The sequence below is a fragment of the Schistocerca gregaria genome, chromosome 4 (assembly GCF_023897955.1).
Source record: "Schistocerca gregaria isolate iqSchGreg1 chromosome 4, iqSchGreg1.2, whole genome shotgun sequence".
NCBI lineage: Eukaryota > Metazoa > Arthropoda > Insecta > Orthoptera > Acrididae > Schistocerca > Schistocerca gregaria.
Genome location: NC_064923.1, coordinates 195759697 through 195787649, shown reverse-complemented (window position 1 = coordinate 195787649; position 27953 = coordinate 195759697). Strand labels below are relative to the sequence as shown.

The 27953-nt window shown below is 43.5% G+C and overlaps 1 protein-coding gene across 1 annotated transcript in view; it reads left to right on the top strand.

Annotated features, from left to right (window-relative positions):
- Nucleotides 1–27476, top strand: part of LOC126266760 (peptidoglycan recognition protein-like) — an 81616-nt gene extending 54140 nt beyond the window's left edge. Inside the window, exon 3 of the mRNA XM_049971280.1 lies at nt 22431–27476. Within this exon, the coding sequence (XP_049827237.1) occupies nt 22431–22849 (419 nt within the window). The 3' untranslated portion in view covers nt 22850–27476. The remainder of the gene's footprint in view (nt 1–22430) is intronic.
- The last annotated feature ends 477 nt before the right edge of the window (nt 27477–27953 follow it).

The window sequence follows — 27953 nt, the reverse complement described above, 5'->3', positions numbered from 1 at the left end:
CACTTGTTCATATGATCGGAAGTGCTGGTCAGCCAGACTGTATGACACTGATCGAAAAAGGTGGTAGTCAGAGAGAGCAACGTATGGAGAATACGGGGGGGTGGGAGGGGTGGGGGGGTGGGGAGATAAGACTTCTGATTTCAACGTTTCCATGTATATTTTGACGGTTTTTGCGACATGGAGTCGAGTACTGACCTGCTCAAAAATTACCTTTACGTGTCTATCGCTGTATTGTGGCCGTTTGTTTTTCAGTCCTGGGCTCGAACGCATTAACTGCTTTCGATAATAATGTCCTGTAACAGTTTTCGTCTGTTTCAGTAGCTACGAAAACTTTCTGTCTTCCCACAGAATGCCGGTCTTCGCCATCAAAATCACCGTCCTTAAGGCGTTGAAAACATTCTGTGCACGTTCTTCCACTAATAGTTCCCTCACCATTGGTCTCACCGAGCGTTTTAAGAGCCACAGCTGCAGATTTCTTGACGGCAAAGCAGAAAATTAAAACTTCCAGCAAATGGCGAGAAATGGGTACGTAAGTGGACGTACTTAATCGAGAATAACCTTATGAGGCAATCACAAATCGAATAATATTTTTATGGCGTTATGTTTACAGATGCCTAAGCTTATTGTACACTCCTGGAAATTGAAATAAGAACACCGTGAAGTCATTGTCCCACGAAGGGGAAACTTTATTGACACATTCCTGGGGTCAGATACATCACATGATCACACTGACAGAACCACAGCCACATAGACACAGGCAACAGAGCATGCACAATGTCGGCACTAGTACAGTGTATATCCACCTTTCGCAGCAATGCAGGCTGCTATTCTCCCATGGAGACGACCGTAGAGATGCTGGATGTAGTCCTGTGGAACGGCTTGCCATGCCATTTCCACCTGGCGCCTCAGTTGGACCAGCGTTCGTGCTGGACGTGCAGACCGCGTGAGACGACGCTTCGTCCAGTCCCAAACATGCTCAATGGGGGACAGATCCGGAGATCTTGCTGGCCAGGGTAGTTGACTTACACCTTCTAGAGCACGTTGGGTGGCACGGGATACATGCGGACGTGCATTGTCCTGTTGGAACAGCAACTTCCCTTGCCGGTCTAGGAATGGTAGAACGATAGGTTCGATGACGGTTTGGATGTACGTGCACTATTCAGTGTCCCGTCGACGATCACCAGAGGTGTACGGCCAGTGTAGGAGATCGCTCCCCACACCATGGTGCCGGGTGTTGGCCCTGTGTGCATCGGTCGTATGCAGTCCTGATTTTGGCGCTCACCTGCACGGCGCCAAACACGCATACGACCATCATTGGCACCAAGACAGAAGCGACTCTCATCGCTGAAGACGACACGTCTCTATTCGACCCTCCATTCACGCCTGTCGCGACACCACTGGAGGCGGGCTGCACGATGTTGGGGCGTGAGCGGAAGAGGGCCTAACGGTGTGCGGGACCGTAGCCCAGCTTCATGGAGACGGTTGCGAATGGTCCTCGCCGACACCCCAGGAGCAACAGTGTCCCTAATTTGCTGGGAAGTGGCGGTGCGGTCCCCTACGGCACTGCATAGGATCCTACGGTCTTGGCGTGCATCCGTGTGTCGCTGCGGTCCGGTCCCAGGTCGACGGGCACGTGCACCTTCCGCCGACCACTGGCGACAACATCGATGTACTGTGGAGACCTCACGCCCCACGTGTTGAGCAATTCGGCGGTACGTCCACCCGGCCTCCCGCATGCCCACTATACGCCCTCGCTCAAAGTCCGTCAACTGCACATACGGTTCACGTCCACGCTGTCCCGGCATGCTACCAGTGTTAAAGACTGCGATGGAGCTCCGTATGCCACGGCAAACTGGCTGACACTGACGGCGGCGGTGCACAAATGCTGCGCAGCTAGCGCCATTCGACGGCCAACACCGCGGTTCCTGGTGTGTCCGCTGTGCTGTGCGTGTGATCATTGCTTGTACAGCCCTCTCGCAGTGTCTGGAGCAAGTATGGTGGGTCTGACACACCGGTGTCAATGTGTTCTTTTTTCCATTTCCAAGAGTGTATTACACCTATGACCAACCACCTGGAACACACTTGTCGCTACTGCCGTCTACTGCTAAACAGCGGTAGCAAAGTTGTAGACTTAATGTATTTCTGGTCGTATTTATGAAAGCCGATAATCTTACAAGCTGTATATGCATCACAGGAAACAATGCTGGTGAAAAAGTCCCTTGTCCAATCACGTCTATGTGATCACCTGTCCAAAAGGCCGTAGACCGCTGCGATATGCGTAGGAAGAGAGTGAATGAGATTCTGGAGGGTACTGAGAGGGATATGGAATCATTCCGACTCCAGTGCCGTGGCCAGTTGAGCAAGGTTTCTCGGTAGAGGATTCGTGACGTGTAGAGCGTGATCTAGGCGGTCTCACTGATTCTCGATTGGGATTAAGTCAGGGAAATTTGGTAGCCACGGGAGTGCGATGAACTCATCCTGGTGCTCTTCGAAGCACACACGTAGACTGCAATCTTTGTGGAATTTTGCATTGTCTTGCTGGTAGAGGCCATCGTGCCGAGGGAAACAAACTGCCATGTAGTGTGGACATAGTCCCCAAGGGTAGATGCGTACTTGTGTTGATTGTGTCACCCGGAATTACGAGATCACCCAGGGAACGTCACGGAAACATTCCCTACACCATAACATTCTGTCCTGTTAGCATGGTGTTATCCTCCCCCAACAGCTGAGTGGTCAGCACGATAGAATGTCAGTCCTAAGGGCCCGGGTTCGATTCCTAGCAGGGACGGAGATTTTCTTCGCTCAGGGACTGGATGTTGTGTTGTTCTAATCATCATCATTTCATCCCCACTGTCGCTCAAGTCGCCGAAGTGGCGTCAAATAGAAAGACTTTCACCTGGCAAACGGTCTACCCGAAGGAAGGCCGTAGTCTCACAACATTTACATTTAGCATGGTGTTTGCTCTCAGATGATTCACCTGGAAAGGCCACTCATTGGACGTCCAGTTGCAGTATCGGTGTGCAAATTCCAGCCTTCTCGCCGATGAACAGCAGTCAGATTGGCTGAATGAACCAGGTAACTGCTGCAGAGGCTCAAACGCAACGAGTACCTCTGAAAGGTCGTCGATGACACACTGTTGCTGCTCCCTAGGTTCATGTAGGCGGTCAGTTGCTTAAAAATTGCACTCTGTTCGCTCGTACACATCTCCGCAGACCTCATTCATCCCTGTCATCCATGGTCCATTGTGCATCACACTTGCTGCTTTTTTTCTTTTCTTTGTTGTGATTTCATTCCCCTCTCCCACATGGACAGTTGAGGGCTGTCTGCAGCACAATATGCCGCTCTTCAGCCGAATGACATCACAGCTAATACAAGAAGAAAATTATACATATAAAGACGATAAAAAGGGAGACATAAAAAGAGAGTAAGGGGAGAAAATGAAGGTAAAAATATACTGACATGGAGACGTTCATGGGGGGGGGGGGGGGGCGGCAATTAAAAGAAGTCGATGTAAGTTAAAATACACAGTTGGCGATTCGTAGAGCACAAAACAGACACTGAAGTCACACACACAGGTTAAAAGTTGTCCACAGTATTGAAAACACTCCGAACAAGACACTTTAAACCCACTCGGAGAGGGTGGAAAAGGAGCGGAGAGCAAGATGCAGCAGGGGAGGGGGCGGGATGAAACGAGTAGGGGCATCAGGGGTACACCAAAAGGAAGGAGACAGATGGGGCAGGAGATGAAGAGGGAAGGCAAGGCAGGAGGGAGTGCTGAGACACTGCAGAGGAGCACAGAAGAGGGAGGGGGCATAGGAGGGGAAAGCCATTGAGGAGCGAGGGGGAGGAGAGGGAGGCCTGAGGAAGAGGCAGGAGGTAGGTAGGGGTAGGTAGACGTCTGGGCGAAGTTCATCATCTGGGAGGGGTAGATGCTGGAAGATGGAAATGGAGGCAGAGGGTGTGGAGAGGGAGGGAGGGTGGGACACAATGGTAAAGGTACAGCAATGGACTGGGGATGGAAAGGAAAGGAGACACCAGGGGTGAGAGGGATAGAGGATGTGTTCAAGGAAAAGGAGAAGGCGGGAGAAGGGGATGAGGCCGTAGAGGATGCGCGTGGGGAACGGAAGGCAGATGAGGAAGGCGAGGCGGAGTGCATGGTGTTTGAGGATTTGGAGGACTTTATAGAACCTGACAGAGGCGGAAAACACAGATACCTCCATGCCGGTTTTATATATTTTTATTATTTTACCACTGTGTCGTGCGAACAGTTTGCAAACATAGCCGTTTGGGAAATGCTTCCAGCCTTGGCCGAAAGCAAATGATTATGCCGTTTTGGACGCCGGATAAATTGACAACAATTGCACTGTTTTTCGCGTCCCTTCAAAACGCCTTATATACCCTCCATTGCTGGTGTGGTCACATGGCGTCTGTGAGTGTTTATTGCACGTTGACGTCGGATATAGGCGGTGGTCTCATTATTCTGACTGGACCGTGTAGTTTAGTCATCTATTAAGAAATGGCGGGTTAAGAATTATTGTTATCTACCTTCAATCAACAGCACCAAACAGTTTTGAGCTCTGCGGAGAAAACTCACTGAAGATGAAATTGGCCCTGGATTGTTTACTATCTTAAAATATCGCTTACCTCTCGTACGAGATAGAACGTCATGACTTGACAAACTGTTTCTGCTGCCACTTCTCGGTGCTTATCGAAAGATACCGGGTTATTCCAAAAACAACGAAAAAAAACAGGAATGATAAAACTGGTTGAATCTTACCAACATTAAACTGATTTTGGCAGCTACCAGCAACAGCATACGATTTCCCAAAATGGTGTACAGAGTAGTACAGTTAACGCCAGCTAATAGGACAGTCACTATCGTTATTATTATCAATATCCCGCTTAATTACGTAATTCCTTAGGGTTAGGCTGATATTCAGTAGCAGCTGCATCCTTCATACTTTTATCCTTACTCGAGAAACTTATTCGCAATTCTGAGGGCAATTTATTTTATCGGTAAAACATTTTCTTCTTTTTACACATTTTCGTAGTCATTAACTAATGAAAATATTTTTGTTATTTGGTGTAGTATGGGAAGATCCTTGGAAATAGAGTAACTTTCCTAAGGACTTTGACAAAAATATGGACGACTTGAAAATTTTTGCACCTTACCTACTGACTTAACCTAACTAAAAATTATATCTATAAGTATAAAATATAGTACTCATTCCTTTAGTATTTAGTTCCTGATGCTGCAGAAAGATAACTGACCTATTTCATCATACATTCCTAAAACTGACGAAGAGTTTCTCTTCAGGGGATGTGTTCTGGCGAAAATCGGTATCCATTCTTTCTACTTGATCCTTTACGAATTGTGACTCTAGGAAGCAGAAGAAGAAACAGCAAAGTGTATGAGGATACGGAACGTGTAACTCTGTATCTGAAGCGAGAGGAAAATCTAATACTCATAAGTGGCTGAAACGTTGTAGTGGGCGAAGGAATAGATGACAGGATTATGGGAGTATGTGAGCTCGGTAGTAGGAATGATTGAGCAGACATTTCTCCATTAAATTTCACCTAATAAAACCGAATACACTGTTCAGAAATCACAAGAAGAGGAGGTATACTTCGAAAAGGTCCGGCGATACGAGAAGATTTTTGATGGATTACATTGTGGTCAGAGAGAGGTTCTGAAATACGATGGATTTTATGGCGTACCCAGGAGCGGGTAAAAAGAGTCAAATCCTAATTAAGTAATCACGAAAAGAGACATAAATTTAAGATAATGGTAGAAGAGAATCAAAGTTGGAAGAAACTGGACACTGTGATGAGAAGCTTTAGCTACAGCTCTAAGAGTTACCACGATAGGCACTTCTGTTGAAGAGGACTAAAACGCCAATCACTGAAGCTGGACACACATAGACACAAGACAGGTAGACGCAAAGAAAGATTGGGTAACAGAAGAAAAACGTACAGGAAAATAAAGGAGTACAATGATATAATCCTGACAAAACTCTACCATCTGGTGAGCAAGATGTATGAAACAGGCGAAATAACCTCAGACTTCAAGAGGAATATAATAATTCCAATCCCAAAGAAAGCAGGTGTTGACAGATGTGAAAATTACCGAACAATCAGTTTAATAAGCCACAGCTGCAAAATACTAATATGAATTCTTTAAAGACGAATGGAAAATCTGGTAGAAGCCGAGCTCGGGGAAGATCAGTTTGGATTCCGTAAAAATATTGGAACACGTGAGGCAATACTGACCTTACGACTTATCTTAGAAGAAAGAATAAGGAAAGACAAACCTACGTTTCTAGCATTTGTAAACTCAGGAAACGCTTTTGACAATGTTGAGTGGAATACTCTCTTTCAAATTCTAAAGGTGACAGGGGTAAAATACAGGGACCAAAAGGCTATTTACAATTTGTACAGAAACAAGATGGCAGTTATAAGAGTCGAAGGACATGAAAGGGAAGCAGTTGTTGGGAAGGGAGTAAGACAGGGTTGTAGCCTCTCCCCGATGTTATTCAATCTGTATATTGAGCAAGCAGTAAAGGAAACAAAAGAAAAATTCGGAGTAGGTATTAAAATCCACGGAGAAGAAATAAAAACTTTGAGGTTCGCCGATGACATTGTAATTCTGTCAGAGACAGCAAAGGACTTGGAAGAGCATCTGAGTGGAATGGACAGTATCTTGAAAGGAGGATGTAACATGAACATCAACAAAAGCAAAACGAGGGTAATGGAATGTAGTCGAATTAAGTCGGGTGATGCTGAGGGAATTAGATTAGGAAATGAGACATTTAAAGTAGTAAAGTAGTTTTGCTATTTGGGGAGCAAAATAACTGATGATGGCCGAAGTAGAGAGGATATGAAATGTAGACTGGCAATGGCAAGGAAAGTGTTTCTGAAGAAGAGAAATTTGTTAACATCGAATATAGATTTAAGTGTCAGGAAGTCATTTCTGAAACTATTTGTATGGAGTGTAGCCATGTATGGAAGTGAAACATGGACAATAAATAGTTTGGACAAGAAGAGAATAGAAGCTTTCGAAATGTGGTGCTAAAGAAGAATGCTGAAGATTAGATGGGTACATCACATAACTAATGAGGAAGTATTGAATAGGATTGGCTAGAAGAGAAGTTTGTGGCACAACTTGACCAGAAGAAGGGATCGATTGATAGGACATGTTCTGAGAGGCATCAAGGGATCACCAATTTGGTATTGGAGGGCAGCATGGAGGGTAAAAATCGTAGAGGGAGACCAAGAGATGAGTACACTAAGCAGATTCAGAAGGATGTAGGTTGCAGTAGGTACTGGGAGATGAAGACGCTTGCACAGGATAGAGTAGCATGGAGAGCTGCATCAAACCAGTCTCATGACTGAAGACCGCAACAACAACAACAGGTTATAAGTCAATTAGGAGTGAAATAAGTAGGAAATTTAGGGATACCAAAACAAAATGACTCAGGAAATGTTCAAAGAAATTGGAAAAGAAATAATTATCGTAAGGACATTAAGTGAAATTAAAAGCAAAAGCGCCAAAATCAAGAGAACAAAGAAATTCCACTGTGAAACGCAGAGGTCATACAGATATGTAGAAATAGTACTCTGAAATTCAATACAAAAGGGAGCAATCATATGATGACGTGATAGCAGAAGAAATTGAGATCGATATGGAAGATATTCTCTATACATAAGGGAGTATCTTCCATGTCGATTTCCATTTCTTCTGCTACACGTCATCAGACAGTTGCACCCTCTCGTACAGGCCTTCAGTATACTCTTTCCACGTGTCCGTCTGACCTCAGAGAACTTGACGAAGTCCTCGAAGACTTGCGACCAAATAAGATGGAGGGCTTCTATCGGAATTTCTAAAATTATTGGGGGAAGTGACAACAAGACGACAATCTAAGTTGGTGTGTAGGATCAAACTAGCAAAGTACCATCAGAATTTCGGAAAAATATCACCTGCATAATTCCGAATGTAGGTAGGGGTGAGAAGTGCGAGAACTATCGCAAGACGGATGTAAGTTGCTGACAAGAATAATATACACATGAATCAAAAATGAAGTTGTCTGTTATAGATAACAATTAGTTTGGCATTAGAAAAGGTAGAGGCACCACAGAGGCAGTCATGACGTTGCCCTTGTTAATGAAAGCAGATGTGCTCAACAGCTGCAATGTTAGTATTTATTAAGGCTGTCATTTGTCTTGTCTACGACATTACAATACAACGGAGAAAGAATTTAAAGATTTAATTCACAAAGAAACAGCAAAAAATTACAACTATTGACAGACGGGATTCACTGTTCTGTACATCAAAATGCACTTTGTGCTAAATTTACAGGCATGCAGCACGTGAAGATACTAGTTGTATGAATAACAAAATTTCTTGAGTCACACGCATTACTTGCCAGTTGCAACAGTTATCGACGAAATCGAAATGAGAGTATGGGGTCTTTCTGTACTACTGCAAAGTACGTCCCTTAAGTCAAGTGAAGTGCCTGGAACGATTCTGCGATTTAAAACTTGATGATGTTAAATTCATGAAGGAGAGAAGAGTACAGGAACGAAAGTTATAACATTCGAAATGGATTTTAGACCTTGCATTTTAAGTGTACTTGACCGCCCACTGCCCACAGTAAGACATTGCAAGATGAGAAACAACTTATTTCTGATTTGATGGGGATGCATTGTGGAAGGGACAGATACTGACGAGTAACAGCCTCCACTTAAGCCGACTGGCATTAAAGAAGACGCAAGGTTTCAAGAATTCATTGTGGCCTCGAAATAATTAAAAGGATAATTTTCTAAACGTTATGAAGACACTGCCAGTCTTACATCTGTTTCAAAGGTATTTTCGAGACCGTTAAAAAGCGCGACTGTGCATGTAACTAATTGACGTGCAACGTAACTTTCGTTTTAATGGCAAATCATTTCACGTCAAAACTGTCCAGGGCGTTTACATTGCTTTCCTTAGATACAATTTCCACGTCTCTGTAATGATATTGCGAAAGTGCTACAGTATTTGTATCGACATATTTATGTGTTAGACCTTTACTCGATTAGAAACTAAGCAGGTCGTGATTATGTGGCAAACTGTGTCCAAAAATCTGTGAAATTGTCTGCGTCAGTCCAGGCGCTAACAGTTGGTACTTTACTTTTACTTGAGCCTCTGTCCCGCAGTTTGCGCAGGATCGACACCGATTCAGTCGGATTTGGCGTGGTTAGTTCGAAGGGGTGGACGATGCCTTTCCTGTCGTCACCCCTTACCTCTCGGGACGGAAACAGAGTACCCCAGCTGTCTGCATGTGGTGTAAATCATGAAATAGCGTGAAAATGTTTAAAATGTCTGCGAGTCGTGTAACTGAGGTGGGACGTGGGCACCAGCCCAGTATTCACCTAATGAGATGTGGCAAACTGCCTAAAAACCACATCCAGGCTGGCCAGCACACCGGCCCTCGTTAATCCGTCGGGCGGATTCGATCCGGGGCAGGCGCGCCTACCCGAGTCCAGGGCTAACCTGGTGGGTATATGCTAACAGTTTTTAACAGATAAAAAATTAGATTATGTCTTCCCTGACCCAAAAAATAATGAAATTGTACTGAAATTCTGTATTGTTTGTGATCTGTGTGGCTGGAAAATGGCTGCGACCGCACAACTATTTAAATGTGGCACGTTTGCAGTTTCGCCCTCTTCCCCTCCTTGCACTCAGACAGTGTGGTGTGGCAGTGGGGGAAGTTTGCAGTCCAGGCTAAGCCCTATGGCACTCGTGCCATAACACAGCTCTTGAACAAAAATCTTGGCTGACGTTGGTCTTATGAGTACAGAATATGGATTGAGAGTAAACTGAACAAAGACGAAAGTAATGAGAAATAGAAGAAATTAGAATATCGAGAAAACTAACATCAAAATTGGTGACCGCAAACTAGAAGACGTTAAGGAATTATGTTACCTTGAAAGCAAAATAGCCCGTAGAAAACGAAGCGAGGAAGATATAAAAAGCAGACCAGCGCAGCAAAAGTGGGCATTCCTGGCCGAAGGAAGTCTATTGATATAAAACATCATACGTTGATGAAGGAATCTCTATGTGCTTTTGGAGTCCAGTGTCATATGGTAGTGAATCATGGACTGTGAGATAACCGAAAAAGAAGATAATCGGAGCATTGGAGTTGTGGTGTGATAGAAGGATGTTGAAAATTAGGCGGACACAAGAAACCAGAAGTTCCTCTTCAGAAGAGGCGAGTAGAAAAACATATGGAATAAAATAATAAATTATAGAGTGATAGGAAAAAGTGTTGACATCGGGGAATAACTCGTATGGTATTGAAGAGAGATGTAGAGGTTTAAAACTGTAGAAGAACACTTAGATTGGACATACATCCAGCAGATCACTGAAAAAAAAACTCGTTGTAGAGCAGACAAAACTCACCTTTTATGGAACTTTGCAAGAATGTATCTATCATCAGTGATTATAATTTACAATTCTTGGAGTAACCGAACTCTCGTCCGTGCAGTAATACTCGTGATCAGCCGCACGCAAATTAATTTATCAGAGTGAATGCAGCTGTAGAATGTCTCCACTTTCATACAAGCCAAATCGAGCTGTCTACATCCCAGGACGTTCTCCCCAAATGAGGTATTTTGTACAACCAACACTGTATCATCAGACTTGTTGAGTTTACCACAAGTGGTACAAGGCAGGTCACTATTCGTGTATAAATGGAAGAGTACTACAGCTGATATAGATCTTTGAAGGAAGCTGTCCTTCACTGTGACTGTTTTTCTTGTGCCATGCGAAATGCTGAAGCATGGAAAGTAGCTCAGTATGGCAGTCATTAAACTTCTTAGTTTTGTCCATCCAGCAGTAGGTTATCGTAGAAGGCGAATGGACTGATATTTTTAGATTCTTATAGAAGATAAGATGTCAATTCAAGTTCTTGCCCGCAACAGCTTCACTTGTTTCAGAAACTTGTGGTTGCTTTGTTTATTACTCTCTTAACTCCGCTAGGTAATTGCTCTATTCATGGCTCTGACTGAAAAGACTGGCTTGATGAAGTCATAGGATCGAGTCGCACATGTCCACTTACATGCCCAGCAGCTAACTCGCTGCAAATAACGACCTGTACCTGAGATCCTGCAGACAAATATTCTGTGCGTTGGCTATAGTTGCGAAATGATAAAGTAGTCGGAAATATCACATAAATGGCAAATGAATAATTAATGGAAGGTTGTTATTATGACATCAGATATTTATATAGAACGATGTCTATTCAAGAAAGTAATCTCAAATCAACGGAAAGTGGTCCTATGATTGCCAGTTACAATGTAAACAGCAACCATATTAAAATACAATAAAGTATCATTAAGAGCGTAGCAAGAATGGCAGCAGAATCCCCAAGCGAAATGGCCATCCAAGACCCCCGAAAAATGCAGTCCATTTCCTTAACACGATACATGAATATTCGCCAGATAAAGTAATTCAGAGTTCAGCAGGACAATTTACTCGTTAACACACGAGAGATAGCTATTAGAAAGTCAAACTTCGTTTAGTTTCACATCCAAATGCATGTCGAAGTGTTAGTGTTCCCTAATGGGGCACATTCAGACCTCGTGAAAGTTAAAGTCCCTTCAAAAGTTAAAGTATTCAAACGGCGCTTCACCGCCCATGATCTGTCACCCACACGATAACCTCACACGTTACCTCCAGCAAGTCTGCCTTCTTCCAGATCTCGATTTGAATTGTTCCGACTCGATCCCCTGCGTGCACCATTCAAAAAGTGTCAGTCTCCACTTAACTCCAGTAGTGTTCCACTAAAGCCTTCTTTTCCACTGGCTGAAGGCCACCCCCACCGAGCATATATGGTTCCTACGTCCTACAGACATGATGTGATTCAAGTCCACTACTTTCCTTGCTAAAATAATATGTTGAACAGCATTTAAATAACAGAAATGTTATACTCATTCTGCCACACTCATACCATCTACAATAAATATAAAAAACAGTTTGTTCATAAATAAAAAAGCCAGATTTCTTGCACATGAGTGCTTACGTTAAATGACAGAAAAATGTTATTAAATATTGAATGAAAACTTACTTATGTGTGGTTGATAGAAGTGTCTTTTGGCATTCTTTTCAATGGTGGTGTCAGATAACCCATGCGATTGACCATGGTTTTTAATACCAATTGTAATTATCTTAAATAAATTTAATGGCAAAAACGGTTACATATACCTTAAATAACTACACAAGAGTGTCAAGATGTGAGGTATTCATCCTACATTCAGTTGGTACATTATCGTGTAAGATACAGTGTTCTGACAAACATTTCTACACCTACATATCAAAAAATGAATATAAATTTGTAAACTTAATAAACCACGGAATAATGTAGATAGAGAGGTAAAAATTGACACACATGCTTGCAGTGACATGGGGTTTTATTAGAACAACAACAACAACAAAAATATTGCTAGAATCGTGAAAGATCTCTTAAGCGCGTCGTTTGGTGATGATCGTGTGCTCAGCCGCCACTTTCGTCATGCTTGGCCTCCCAGGTCCCCAGACCTCAGTGCGTGCGATTATTGTCTTTGGGGTTACCTGAAGTCGCAAGTGTATCGTGGTCGAACGACATCTCTAGGGATGTTGAAAGACCAAAACTCCGGACATGCTTTACAGTGCTGTTCACAGCATTATTCCTCGACTACAGTAATTGTTGAGGAAAGATGGTGGACATATTGAGCATTTCCTGTAAAGAACATCATCTTTGCTTTGTCTTAATTTGTTATGCTAATTATTGCTATTCTAATCGCATGAAGCGCCATCTGTCGGAAATTTTTTGAACGTTTGATTTTTTTGGTTCTAATAAAACCCCATGTCATTCCAAGCATGTGTGTCAATTTATACCTCTCTATCTACATTATTCCGTGATTTATTCAGTTTTCAAATTTATACTGACTTTTTGATCATCCGGTACATATGACTCTGCAAGGCATCGTATGGTACGTGGCGACGAGTACGTTCCATCTGTAGCATGAAAAAGATATAAATATGTAATAAGTCAGTAATAAAATAGATACAGATATTTAACTTTCAGGGCTTATAGCTATAGTGCAAAGCTATCATCCGAGACATTGTATGCTGAAATGTGTTTAGAAGTTGTTAATTTTAAAGTTTATTGAGAAGACATTCAGTCAGTATAAATTTTTAAGTAACTTTGGTAATTTTTAAGATATTGACGTTATTTTTTTTCTCGTTGGATGTGCCTCATTTTTCTGAGATTACAGATGTATTAAGATTTGCTATATTACATAACGGTGAATTGTTGCTGAATTTCTAGGAGCTGTAAGTAGCCACGTTTCAGACTTCCTTAAATTGCGCCATTTCTGGTTCGTCTCCTGCTCCATACCCATGCGATCAACCGCACATTCGCAACTCTGGGTTTACCCATTTCTGTCCTCCTGCCACTCGCCTTTGCACATTGGGGGACCAATAGCGGTTGTTTCGGCTAGGACGCCCACGGTAGCCTCTGGGACCTGGACCCACTCTCTAGAGTTCAGCTACAAACAAATCCCTCTTGTCTCATACCAGTTGTAGGTGGCCTACAAGTGTGACAGCAGATGATGCCTCTTTAATTAGGTGAAAAGAACGCTTTTGTTTCTGACTTACTTTTAGTTTCAGATGATAACAGTTGCTGACAGAAGCCCTAGGAAAAACATACGAATCCTGGAACCACAATTCGTTACTTCTTCATAAATTATTGCATGTAAAATAGTCTAAAAGACATCGAAGGCTGCAAAGAATGTATTCGGTGATTCGCTATTAGACAATTACGAAATTTATCGCTGTGAAATACTTCAGGTGGCATGTGAGTACTAGAAGCCTTCGTCTGTCACTGGGCAGCATCATTTTGCAAAATACTGATAATATTATAATTAGTGCGGAAAGCTAATGAAGCTGTTTGTCACTGGTGGTGTAACTGTTTCCTAGTGCACCGCGGCGCACAACACAACATAAAATTTTATGTACCGTTTTGCGACGAGCAGAAATATGTCGCTGAAATTCGAACAAGACTGTGCGAATGCATGCTCTGGCGGCGATATCCATTAATAAAATATTCTCTGGTTTCAAGCCGCATCAAGTGGTGCACTACCTACGAGCGTTCGGCAGAGATGTCGTCTGCCATTTCCAAGTGTCTGACTGTCTTGTGGATGCCGCTGTCATATTTATAGCCGCGCCGCCGCCAGTGACGATGAAACGCCCCCTTTTGAAAATTATAAATTACTGTGCTGCTAAACTTCTTACGTTATTTGATTTTCAAACAGCTGAGGACAACTGAACGTGCTCAGACATTTCTCTCTTTACTTATTCTGATCACGAATAAACTGACACACAATATTTTTAGGGCAACGCAATCTAACTTTCAATAATCCCTACAAAAGAATGGTGCTGACTAACAATAATCTATACCTTTCATGAATCACGTACCCCACAAAAATCTTCGTTACTCGAACTACTGCAATACAGTGAGCGCCAGTACTGCCAGCTAAATAAAAGATTCTAACTACGGAAGGCACTAACTACTGATAGACATAGCAAATGAAAGATTTTGATAGAGAACAACCAATGTATTTACTTTAACAATGTTCAAAAGTCATTATATATATATATATATATATATATATATATATATATATATATATATATATATATATATATATATATAAGCTCATGATATCCAGTAATACAAATTTACTCTTTCTGATGGACACACGTCCATATCGTCCGCTCTCAAAATTCTGCAATCTCGCTCCCCACATCCACCACAGCTGGCGGCTCATCTCCAACTGCGCAACGCTACGCGCTGTTAGCATCCAACTGCCCAAAGCTACAATACCAAATATTCCAACAATGCAAACCAGTCACAGACTGCACACAGCACAGCCGGTGCGTGGCGTTACCAACATAAAAACCTCAACAGCCTACTTACAACGTCACGGGTGCTCAACCCTCTGTCGTATATTGCAGGGGTCGCAATTATTCTGGCTTGGGGCAACATTATGGAAGCAGAGGTTAGGGGAGGGCCGCTCCTTTTAAGATGGCTCCGTTTCAAGAAAAGTATAAATTATACCATAAAAATCAATAAATATAAATAAAATAGTGGCAGTTATAATCAATTTATTTATAATCCTAATGTCATATCATGTATGGCTGCAAGCCTGTTTTATTTTAGAATCGGTTTATGGAGACAAATGTATCCTATCACCTCTTTCTACACTCTTTTTTTTTTCTTGAACGGGGGAATTGCTTGTTGCATTCTGATTACAAGCAGCAAGTTAATGTGTGTCAAAGAGCATCTAGGAAGCTAAACTTTGAAACTTTCTGGCAGGTTAAAACTGTGTGCCGGACCCAGACTCGAACTCGGGACCTTTGCCTTTTGCGGGCACTTGCACGCGAAAGGCAAAGGTCCCGAGTTCGAGTCTCGGTCCGACACACAGTTTGAACCTGCCAGAAAATTTCATATCAGCGCACACTCCGCTACAGAGTGAAAATCTCATTCTGGAAACATCCCCCAGCCATGTACCCGCAATAACCTTTCTTTCAGGAGTGCTAGTTCTGCAAGGTTCGCAGGAGAGATTCTGTAAGGTTTGGAAGGTAGGAGACGAGATACTGGCAGAAGTGAAGCTGTGAGGACGGGGCCTGAGTCGTGCTTGGGTAGCTCAGTTGGCGCCGACACGGTAGCTCAGCGTGTTCGGTCAGAGAGCCGGTTGGCCTCTGTAATAAAAAAACTGAGTGGAAGGATCAACCACCGAACTTGAACAGGATGTCTTGCGACGTCCGCAACGACCAAACACAACGATCAATAACGAAAAAAAAAAAAAGTTGGCAGAGCACTTGCCCCCGAAAGGCAAAGGTCTCGAGTTCGAGTCTCGGTCCGGCACACAGTTTTAATCTGCCAGGAAGTTTCATATCAGCGCACACTCCGCTGCAGAGTGAAAATCCCATTCAAGAAAAACTCTCATCATAAATATGTGCAGACCGAAGAGTGGAGAACATTTTCCCAGCAAATTTCTTCGTACTTTGAAATTTTGCTGCAGGAAAGGGTTTGAAAAAGTCTACTAATGTCAAAGCATTAAGTACGTCTTTCACAGCGTGGTCTGACTGCATGTCAACAAGTAAATGGAAAATGTCATTATGTCCCTCCTATCAGCCACTGCGCTAAGTGTCGACTTTGTTTGTGCGTTTAGTATCTACACTGTGTGGTGCGCATACGTATTGACGTCGCCAGGCTTCGTGGAAATGCCTGGTCGCGCACTTGAAGGGAATCTTGTTCAAGGCGGATTTTTCTGGCTGCCTTAGCGAGCCACACAAAAACCCTTAGGGACGGCATGTGCCACGCAGGCCGCTATCTGCCGGCTCCTAACACATGGTAATGTTTTGACGGAGCGACCGCCGTGCACACTTCAATTCCCCATTCGCAGGATCCTAGACGGTACTCAGTTGCAATGCACCGTCTTTATTGAGACTGTTACCCGGTATTTTGGTTCAAATGGCTCTGAGCACTATGGGACTTAACTTCTGAGGTCATCAGTCCCCTAGAACTTAGACCTACTTAAATCTAACCAACCTAAGGACATAACATACATCCATGCCTGAGGCAGGATTCGAACCTGCGACCGTAGCGGTCGCGCGGTTCCAGACTGCAGCACCTAGACTACTTTTTTTTTTAAGCTCATTTTGTTCGCTTGTTATCGTTTCATCTGCTCGGGGCGGACGTCGTAAGACGTCCGGTTAAGTTCGTTGTTGATCGATTTACTCAGTTTGTTTATTACAGAAGGCAGCTAACCCTCTGACCGAACACGCTGAGCTACCGTGGCGGCGTCCACTCGGCCACTCCGACCGGCCCGGTATTTTGATCTCTATTGTCTCATTTACTACGCTATCACAGAAGCAGCTGGTCTGTTTAATAGTAGAAGTCCCGCCGAATGCAAATCTTTGTCCGTTTTCCAGTGCATGTTTCTTTACAGCTGATTTTTCGCGGTACGCAGGAACACATTTCATGTTGTAAGCCGTGCTGTTGAATAGCATGGACAGTTCGACCGACATAAAAATGCCTACATCCACACGGTATTTTGTATATTATAGTTTGAGGCCTATATAATCTTTCACAGGCTTCATTAGTTGCCGGGTCTTTGCAAGTGGCCAGAAGACTTCGATTTTATGTCTCTTCAGGAGTCAGCTAATCTTCTGTTACTAAACCGCAAAACGGTAAAACGGCAATCTTCTTCGTGTCTTCTCCTGCTTTCTGTAGTTGGTGATGTTGTAAACTTTTGCTTGAAAAACGTTACGTAGGTGGATCAGTTTCCTTGGCAGTTATCAGCCCCTGGGACGGTTTCAGCTGAACGTGCCATGGTCCTCTGAAAAAGACTATGAATGAGACACCAATGGGTTTACAGCGGACAAGGATGTCAGGAAAGGCAAGGAAACCGTCCTTCTCTACTTCCATCGTGAACTTTGTGAGGTCGTGGTTATTGTTGTGTTCCAGGAACTGTTCCAGCTTCTCACGAAGATATTGTCGACGCAGAGATAAAAACAATTAGGCTTTGCAGGTACCGTGTCCCAGGCGATGACCTCGAAATGCTCCAAAAAGAAGTCAACTACAAATGGAGCTAATGGATTCCCCATCGCGACGCCGTCCATCTGGTTGAAATATTCTTCACCATGTAAAAAATACGATGTTGTCAGGCAATACTTAAATAAATCCACGATGGTGCTGTCAAAGAGCTGGGAGAGCAAGTATATGGTTCAAATGGTTCAAATGGCTCTGAGCACTATTGGACTTAACATATATGGTCATCAGTCCCCTAGAACTTAGAACTACTTAAACGTAACTAGCCTAAGGACATCACACAACACCCAGTCATCACGAGGCAGAGAAAATCCATGACCCCGCAAGTATGTGATCGGCGCCCACGTGAATACGGAAACCACATCAGAAGTAAGGCGGAGACGTTTAATACTGTCGATGAAGTCAGCCTAATGCTTTATCTGATAGGCACAGTGTTGAGTGTGCGTCGAGAGGAGGCTGACCAAATGTTTTGCAATGCGTTGGTGCTCACTATAGGGCTTGAAGGTATATTCTTCATATGTACCTATGGTAGACCGTTGGACGTGGTTGGTCTGGGTGCCTGAGGGATGAGGTTCTTAACAGCACATTTTTCCAGCGATGATCATTTGAGAAACACTAACGTTGTCCTCACTGTTCTGGATGTTGGGTCACGAGGCAGTTTTTCGTACATATCTTTTTCCATCGTCCGTCGGATTTTCGCCCTCATAGTCGGCTCATTGCATTAGGAGAGCAGCATTGACCTTGTAATCTGGCACGAAAAACATTAGAGGAAAGCAGTTTAGAGCACAGAGGCCATTGTGTTGAGCTCTGGTCATGTTTACTGCTGGCGGTTTGGATTTTAAAAGAATCCAGCTCGTTCCTCTTCGAATTTCTCCCGCAATTTAACTGGGAAACTTACAAACTGATTGTTCAAAACTACTTAATATATCAGCGGAAGGGATACTTCATGGAGAAGGAATAAAGTTAAGTCCCTTCTTAAGCGCTGAATTGGCAGCTGCATCGAAATTTCTTGCTGTCATGTTGACCACGGTAAGTTCTACAGTTATTAGTTCTGCCGCATGTTGTGGTTGTTTATGCTTCTCTGCGGATCACACCATTGATGATGCGAGTTGTGCCACCGTTGTTGCGTCGATTCGGTCCCAGTCTAATGTCGAAAGTGACCGCGTCAGTAACAGGTGAACAGCCAAAAGCTCGCGGCAGTTTGTATCCAGCTGTTTTCTGGTAAAGTGTATCTTCTACATCTTCTCCAGCAGCAGGGTGAAACTGGCACGGTGAAATCTTGTTCTAGTTACCGCAGCGTCGATGTGATGGTTAATTATGGGATCGTCTTGTCAGCACGACACCTTAGTAAGAAGGCTAACAAACGTATTGGCCTTCTTCACGCGCAGCAGCGGCAGAGGAGATTTCTGCGGAAAGTTCGTGGGCACTTAACCATATGGCGCAACTTGAAACCCGAGAATATTTTGTTAATCGAACAGTACTGTCTCCAAAATAATGGTATTAATTGCACCTCTTAGATTGTGTGAATACAAAGCCGTATTGGTGAGAATCTGTGGAATGGATTCTTTCCTTTGTAAGAACAAACAAATTGTTGGCCGAAATAGTGAAAAGTGGAGCTCAGAAATTTTTATTGTACGCACGTTTCACATATACAAATGTCTGTAACAAGAATTCACTCGAGCTAAACTTTAGTGATGTAACACATAGGAGGTATGAAATAAACAACGCCTTAAGTCACAACTTTTTCGTGTTTTATTAACAACACGATGCATTTCGGACCCTGTGGCTCCATCGTCAGGTGTAATTTGCTTTAATACATGTTTTATTTCTTCTCGTGAATGAGGTGAAATGAATATTCCTGTCAGGAATAGGTTTAATGTTAAATTATGAATTTCGTAAGTAGATCGCGAAAAATATGTACAAAATAGTAGAAAATGAAGAGTGTGAGTTTACTACATAACACAAGGAAAGCATTTTCAACGTTTTAGTACTGGCAAATATTCTTTTCTCCGTCGTTTTGGTGCATGTCACTTCTTTCAGGATGTACATTTGCCTACACGTGTTTATAAACACTTGACAGATGTTTTTGTACATGGTGTTATCAAAGATGAATTTATTCGTAGTGCTAAAGATATAGCTATAAACAATAGACATATGCAAGAAATAACTATAGAATAGGTCTTTAAAATTACAGAAATAACGATGGCTTGCAAAATATGTTTGTTCGTTTAACATAGATTCTGGTTTCCTGATTTTGGATTATGTGGTAAGTTTATACTATTCATTTTCCACAATTTTGCATATATTTTCTGCGTTCGACTGAACGAAATTCATAATCTAACATTAAACCTTTTTGTGACAGGAATATGCATTTCACCACATGCAGGAGAAGAAATAAAACATGTATTAAGACAAATTACACCTGACGGTAGACCCACAGGTTCCAAAATGCATCGTGTGCTTAATAAAACACGAAAAAGTTGTGACTGAAGACGTTGTTTAATTCATACCTCCAATGTTTTCAACACACACATCCATGCCCGGATGGTTCAAATGGCTCTGAGCACTATGGGACTTAACTTATGAGGTCATCAGTCCCCTAGAGCTTAGAACTAACCTAAGGACATCACACACATTCATGCCCGAGCCAGGATTCGAACCTACGACCGTAGAGGTCGCACGGTTCCAGACTGTAGCGCTTAGAACCGCTCGGCCACTCCGGCCGGCTGTGAACCTGAACACATGTCAAATCTGACTGACGAATTTATCAGAGATATTGTATTGTCCAGGCTCGCTAGATTAAAAGACAAGTCTACTTACAAACACACCCTCGGAGAAATCACGTCAATGGTTTTGGTGCTTTGTACCACCAAAGATAGTAAAATCTGAAAAAAGATCCAGAGACTTGCAGTGATGTGTGCTTTGATATTAGAACATGTTAGCATTCACGCATTGCAAAGTACAGAATAGAATCATATGGTTGCGAGACAAATGTCACCCTTGCAGGAAGTATTTAAACTTCGGTGGCAGCTATAACGTTGGTCTCTACAGAAGAATATGAAACTAGATTTGAAGAATAGAGGGAATGGAATAAGGATAATTGTAACTATACTACTGGCCATTAAAATTGCTACACCACATAGATGACGTGCTACAGACGCGTAATTTAACCGACAGGAAGAAGATTCTGTGATATGCAAACGATTAGCTTTTCAGAGCATTCACACAAGGTTGGCGCCGGTGGCGACACCTACAACGTGCTGACAGGAGAAAAGTTTCCAACCGATTCACCGAGCGAGGTGGCGCAGTCGTTAGCACACTGGACTCGCATTCGGGAGGACGACGGTTCAATCCCGTCTCCAGCCATCCTGATTTAGGTTTTCCGTGATTTCCCTAAATCGTATCAGACAAATGCCGGGATGGTTCCTTTGAAAGGGCACGGCCGATTTCCTTCGCAATCCTTCCCTAACCCGAGCTTGCGCTCCGTCTCTCATGACCTCGTTGTCGACGGGACCTTAAACCGTAACCACCACCAACCGATTCCTCATACACAAACAACAGTTGACCGGCGTTACCTGCTGAAACATTGTTGTGATGCCTCGTGTAAGGAGGAGAAATGCGTACCATCACGTTTCCGCCTTTGATAAAGGTCGGGTTGTAGCCTATCGCGATAGCGTTTTATCGTATCGCGACATTGCTGCTCGCGTTGGTCGAGATCCAATGACTGTTGGCAGAATATGGAATCAGTGGGTTCAGGGGGATAATACGGAACGCCGTGCTGGATCCCAAAGACCTCGTATCTCTAGCAGTCGAGATAGCAGGCATGGCTGTAACGGATCGTGCAACCACGTCTCGATCCCTGAATCAACAGATGGGGACGTTTGCAAGACAACAACCATCTGCACGCACAGTTCGACCACGTTTGCAGCAGCTTGGACTATCAGCTCGGAGACCATGGCTGCGGTTGCCCTTGACGCTGCATCACAGACAGGAGCGCCTGCGATGGTATACTCAACGACGAACCTGGGTGCACGAATGGCAAAACGTCATTTTTTCGGATGAATCCAGGTTCTGTTTACAGCATCATGATGGTCGTGACCATGTTTGGCGACATCGCGGTGGACGCACATTGGAAGCGCCATACTGGCGTATCACCCCGCGTTATAGTATGGGGTGCCATTGGATACACGTCTCGGTCACCTCTTGTTCGCATTGGCGGCACATTGAACAGTGGCCGTTACATTTCAGATGTGTTACAACCCGTGGCTCTACCCTTCATTCGATCCCTGCGACATCCCACATTTCAACAGGATAATGCACGACCGCAGGTTGCAGATCCTGTACGGGCCTTTCTGGATACAGAATATGTTCCACTGCTGCCCTCGCCAGCACATTCTCTAGATCTCTCACCAATTGAAAACGTCTGGTCAATGGTGACCGAACAACTGGCTCGTCACAATTCGCCAGTCGCTACTCTTGATGTACTGTGGTATCGTGTTGAAACTGCATGGACAGCTGTACCTGTACACGCCATCCAAGGTCTGTTTGACTCAATTCCCAGGCGTATTAAGGCCGCTATTACGGCGAGAGGTGGTTGTTCTGGGTACTGATTTCTCAGGATCTATGCACCCAAATTGGATGGAAATGTAATCCCATGTCAGTTCTAGTATAATATATTTGTCCAATGAATACCCGTTTCACATCTGCATTTCTTCTTGGTGTAGCAATTTTAATGGCCAGTAGTGTATTTGGCCGAGGCTATTTTGACCTGGGTGTTTTAACATGTTTCAGGCCACACGGCGACGGACAGTTCGACGTCGATGGGCAAGAACACGATGATCGTGCGACGGCTTCAGACGTTCCACATCGAGGGCCGCATGTGGCCGGACATCGGCTACAACTTCATGGTGGGCATGGACGGGCAGGTGTACGAGGGCCGCGGCTGGGCGTCGGCGCCCGAGGCGGTGGGCAGCGGGATGGCGCAGGGCTGCCTCAGCGTCGCCTTCGTGGGCTCCTTCTCGACGCGGCTGCCCAGCGCAGACGCGCTGGCGGCGCTCCACCGGCTGCTGAGACTGGGCGAGCGCGAAGGCCACCTGGCGGACGACTATCGCCTCATCGCCGAGAACCAGCTGGACCCCGACACCGAGAGTCCGGGCCGCGCGCTCGCCAGCCTCATGCAGGGCTGGCCGCGTTGGGCGCCACAACTGTGACGTCGTCTGGAGAGGCCGCCTAGTGTCTGATCGGCCGAGAACCAGCTGGACCTGGAACACCGGAAGTGGGGGTCATGAGCTCGCTGGTCTCACGTTGGGTTGACCGTGCTGGGTGCCACAGCTCTGACATCGTATCAGGTCAAACACTATGTCACATTTGGGGGCTGCTTCTCGTGTGATCATGGTGAGCCAGCTGGACCTGGAGACTGGGCCGTGTGGCCTTTGGACTCATGTCTGGATGGACGCTCTGTGTGCCATAGCTGTGGCGACATACGATGTGGAACACCATGTGACACCCAGCTGTGGACTGCCATGTGCTCACCGAGCTGGATCTGGGTACTAAACAGCCCTGGCATGTACATGATGGCCTCATTCACAGCTGGTAGTGCCTGGCTCCAAAAGTTAGGTGGTGTGACACTCCGCAGAACACCCAGTGGTGGCCAACCTTGTGATTGATGACAGATAGTCTCGGACAGTGAGGGCCCTGCCAGTACACTCATTGGTGTCATATACAGCTGTGTGTGACGGCTGGAATGTCTCATTAAGCCACATGCTCAGAAAACTGAAGCTTTGAGTCGCTGCAAATTGATCTCTGACAGATACAGCGGGCTGGACATGGCCGCTTCGCATGCCTCAACCAATATCGTAAAGCAATTGTGTGAACGTCTCTGTTGCATCAGCTCAGTGTCGTCATAGCTCTGTAGACGCCCACTGTTGTCGCCTGCAACAATTAGCACTTCACAACTGAAAGCTGACAACAGCACTGAGAGCTGTCAGGGATCCTCTTTCGCCGTCTCCACTGTAGCTATGTGTGAAATTAGAATTATATTAATACCGTCAGCTGCTCACGGTCGTTGATACATATCAACGGGGACAGGTGAAAATGTATGCCCCCATCGGGACTCGAACGCGGGATCTCCTGCTTACATGGCAGACGCTCTATCCATCTGAGCCACCGAGGGCACAGAGGATAGCGCGACTGCAGGGGCTATCTCGCGCACGCCTCCAGCGATACTCACATTCTTACCTTGTATATCCACACACTACGTCCGTAGTGTCCCACCGCAACACTCTCATTACTCGTGGAAGACATGCTTTCCAAGTCTGTTAAGAGTTCGGGGAATATGTGTGCATCCGCACAGAAGAGGAAGGTCATGGCCGGTATTGTCAGAACTGTATATTTATATGGAAATGGTGCCTGTTCTTTCGGACATGTCCGAAGGAAGAGACACCACATCCATATAAATATTTATGTAGCTATGCGTGGTGCCACGTGTGCTAACATGTGACGTCACACACTGTATGACACCTTACCGCCTACTAACAGTCTGCTTGTTGATGATATAGAAAACAATCGCAACGGGTTCATGTTGGAGTGGCTGTCTGGGTTTGCAGTCATGATATAACGCACCATAGTGTGTGTCGCGGATGTGAACTGCTTTTAAATGCTTTCGAATAGGCACCCTGTGCCAAGCTGATCAACTACTGACTGAAGACAATCGGTTAATGTGTATATCCTGGTAACTGATTCTTCATGCATGAGGTGAACAGTAGAAGATCAAAAACATAAAATACTGTATTCACGTATGCCATGCTTACGTTTTGTGAAATTCGTTGCCCACAGCTCGTAGGTAATTGAAAACGTTGCGATCATCTGATAGTCATCAGATCAAATTAAATGAAAATCATCCTGCGAAACTGCCACATTAGCAATATGCAGTACATAATCAACAGTAAAATGCATTGCTGTAGTTAATTAATCTTTGAACGCTGCCATAAATAGATTCTCTCCCTTTGTATGGAGTGCAGTCTCCGGGGTTGAGAATGAACATGTCACGTGAATCGTACACTGGGCACAATTTCCGTGTGAGCTTTGAAGGTATTCCACAGGGCTGCAAGATAAAGAAAGAAAGTTCTGAGTTTCTTGATTTGTCGAGATTAGTGCCACTAAATAATATAATTTGAATAAAAGTAGGGAAGGAAATTGGAGACGACTCAACTGAAGGGACAATCTCAGAATCAACTTGGAACAATTTAGGGAAAACCTAAGTGTAATCTGACGGGGATTTGCTACTCGCTGGAAGTCAGTCCACTCTCTTAACGGCTGTGTCGCCACGTCTGGTACTGACAGGTGAGTTCCTACCCATAAAACACCTCAGGCAACTTTTCTGAGAGACACGAAATCTCGTCTGGAGTACGAAGAATGTACTTTCGGTTGTAGCACTAACCTAACACAGTTCAAACTATGTTTGGGTTTTATCGTGTCTACAAAGACATAATTATAAATAGAACTCTACTTTAGGAAGATAGTGAAAGCCATCAGCGAGGATTGTTGGAGAGGCACAAAGAAGGGGGCCCGACTGAAGTCTTGCTCATCTATGCGTTATTCTTCAAAGAATAAGCAGAATCATGAAAGTCTTCGTGCTCTGGAAGGAAAGCAGTATATCAGCCAAACATCTCACGACAGGTAGTGTGGTTTCTTACTCTTTGAGTTTACCATTGTCGTAAGAGAGATTGTATCGAGGAAGTACACAGTAGTTTGGAATGGGAAACCACAGCAATTTTCGAAAATACATAATTTTTTTATAGTAAAGCCATATTATCATGTCAAAGCCATAGGGTTTTCTTGTACATACATTTTGTTTAGAGGTAGGCCTCTCCCCAGCTATTGCAGAGGGATTTTCAGTTTAATGTGGATGGTGAACCATGGCGCAATTATCGTTTTTCACATTAAAGAAAAAAGAAATTGGACTACCTACAGATGGAATATTTGTACTTGAAGTATAGGCCTTATCGAATGAAATCTCATGCTTTTTCCTCAATAAGCCTTTTAAAATATCTATGATAAAACTTAGTATATGTGTCGCAGTTATGTAAACGGAGATCTTTTTCGTTTACCCTAACCGCCGTTTCATCTGCTCCCTGCGCTCAAAAAAGTTTTGGGAAATGAGCGGCAAAAGCCCTCTACTTTTTGCCTGCCTTTAACCACGGAAAATAAAGATGGATTACGCTTCATTTCAAAGCATATGAAACGTTTACACTTTTCCTAAAATGTTAGAAACAGTACTGCTGAATCTGTATGGCTCTCATATTATCATTGTTTCGCTATGTCGTATGTTACATTGATGGTGGAAAGTCCATGAGTTGTTGCACAGAAATGTGAAGAGGCATTGAGGAGATGGAAACTACGTATACTCTTAAATGAAAGTATCAGTACCTGTGCTGCGTTATTTGCACGTATGCTCTCCTTGAAAGCTGTAATCTCTTATGTCATGTCTTGTTTCGATATTAAATATTGATATTTCAATGATAAATAAAGTATTTTATAAATAAATGCTGTTCCACAAAAATCAGTTTTAAACAGCAACAGTTCGCCAAGTGTAAGAAGTATTAACGTTTCTTATCTGTATAACAGTCAAATACACTCTGTTTTTCACCAGTTGTCCATTTTATACACCGCACGAATTGAACTGTTAATTTTTATTCTATTCGCAAATTGTATTCAGATTCTGCCATGGCCATTCAACCAAAAGAACTTTAGTGAAAGCTTACAATTCGTATATTTTACCTATATTTGTGTCAAATAACTGGGCACCTCCGACCAAATAATTTATGTGTCGATGTCTAATAACGCTCTGACTGAAGTTTTGCATGAGTAAATTGATAATATTTCGCTGCTCTTCCAGTAGACAAGACGTCAAGAAAACTGAACTTTTTATTTGAAATGGAATTTTCTCATGTAAATAGTTACCAAATCAAGGGGATCCAGTGATCGTCTAAGTTATCGGCTTGATGTTTCATTCAGGAAAATAATAGGATTTATAATTATTGAAAGAAGTGTAGATACTTGCAGCAGGGAGGCACTGTCCTGTTCTTGAAGGGGCTTACTGCTGCATGACCCATACAAGTAGCTTGTTACCAATATGTTCTGTTAGACGTATTCTGCTATTGATTAGATCTTCTTGGGTACACTAAATATTTGGAATTCACAGAGGAGAAGTAAGCTGTGTACAGCCTCCATATGGTTATACTTTCTGCGTGCTGGAAATGTACTGTGAAGCGTATTCACTGTGGAATGTGGAAATCTTCGGTAATCGTTCTTATTTGTGTCGTACGAAACCTAACGACCTCCAAACAGTACATAATATTGACCATCTCTGCATATCTGGTGCAAATGCAAAAACTTCAGCAACCCCACTTGTCTGGTGAAGGCCTCGATCTTGTTTAGAAGAAAAATGATGATGTTACCGCCAGAAGGTTTCTTAATGATTGTCAGTTCACAATCGTGAAATTTACTTCCACCGAAATGAAAATACTACACTGGCGTAAATAAATGGGAGATCAAACGTAATATTACGTACAATGTAAAAAAATAGGCTTTTTATTGACTCAGACATCATATGTAAGAGAACATAAGTTCAGATACAGTATCATCATCGTCAGCATTTTGAGCAGCAGGAGCATGATGAAGGTCATAATTATCTTTTTTTGTTTGATTTGGCCTCCAGAGTTTATATTATACTTACTCATCGATGACAAATGTTTACACGAAATACCTAATAGCGTATTTAACGGAACTGAAAGCAAATTTTTTCCCACAACGTATTATCAGTAAATGGTATAATAAGTAAACTAGACATTTTTATGTTACCAGTTCACACTCTTCCTTAGCTTTCATATTAAACGAGACAGATCATTGAAAATATGAGTGTAGGACTGTATTAGAATCGTATCTGTGTTGTAATTGTACTGTTTCTGAACTCCACTTGAATTGTGTTTGACCTGTGGGGACTTACGCTACAAACGATTTCTAACTACATAATCGTAAGTGCGTTGTATGAAAACAGGCTAAACGTTCATTTGGTATCAGGACATAATAAACTGTGTAAAGCAATGTTCACATGCGCGATCCATGGATTATGTGAGTGCTGATTTGATGAAGATTTCACCATGCTACCAAACTATACAACGCAGAAGGCAGAGCAGCAGAGCTACGAAAAGTAATCAACGCCAGATGAAAGAATGAGTGACTAGGAGCAACGAACGAGTCACATTAGTTGTGACACTGAACAGGATGTTCCATCAGTCAAAAAATGGCTCTGAG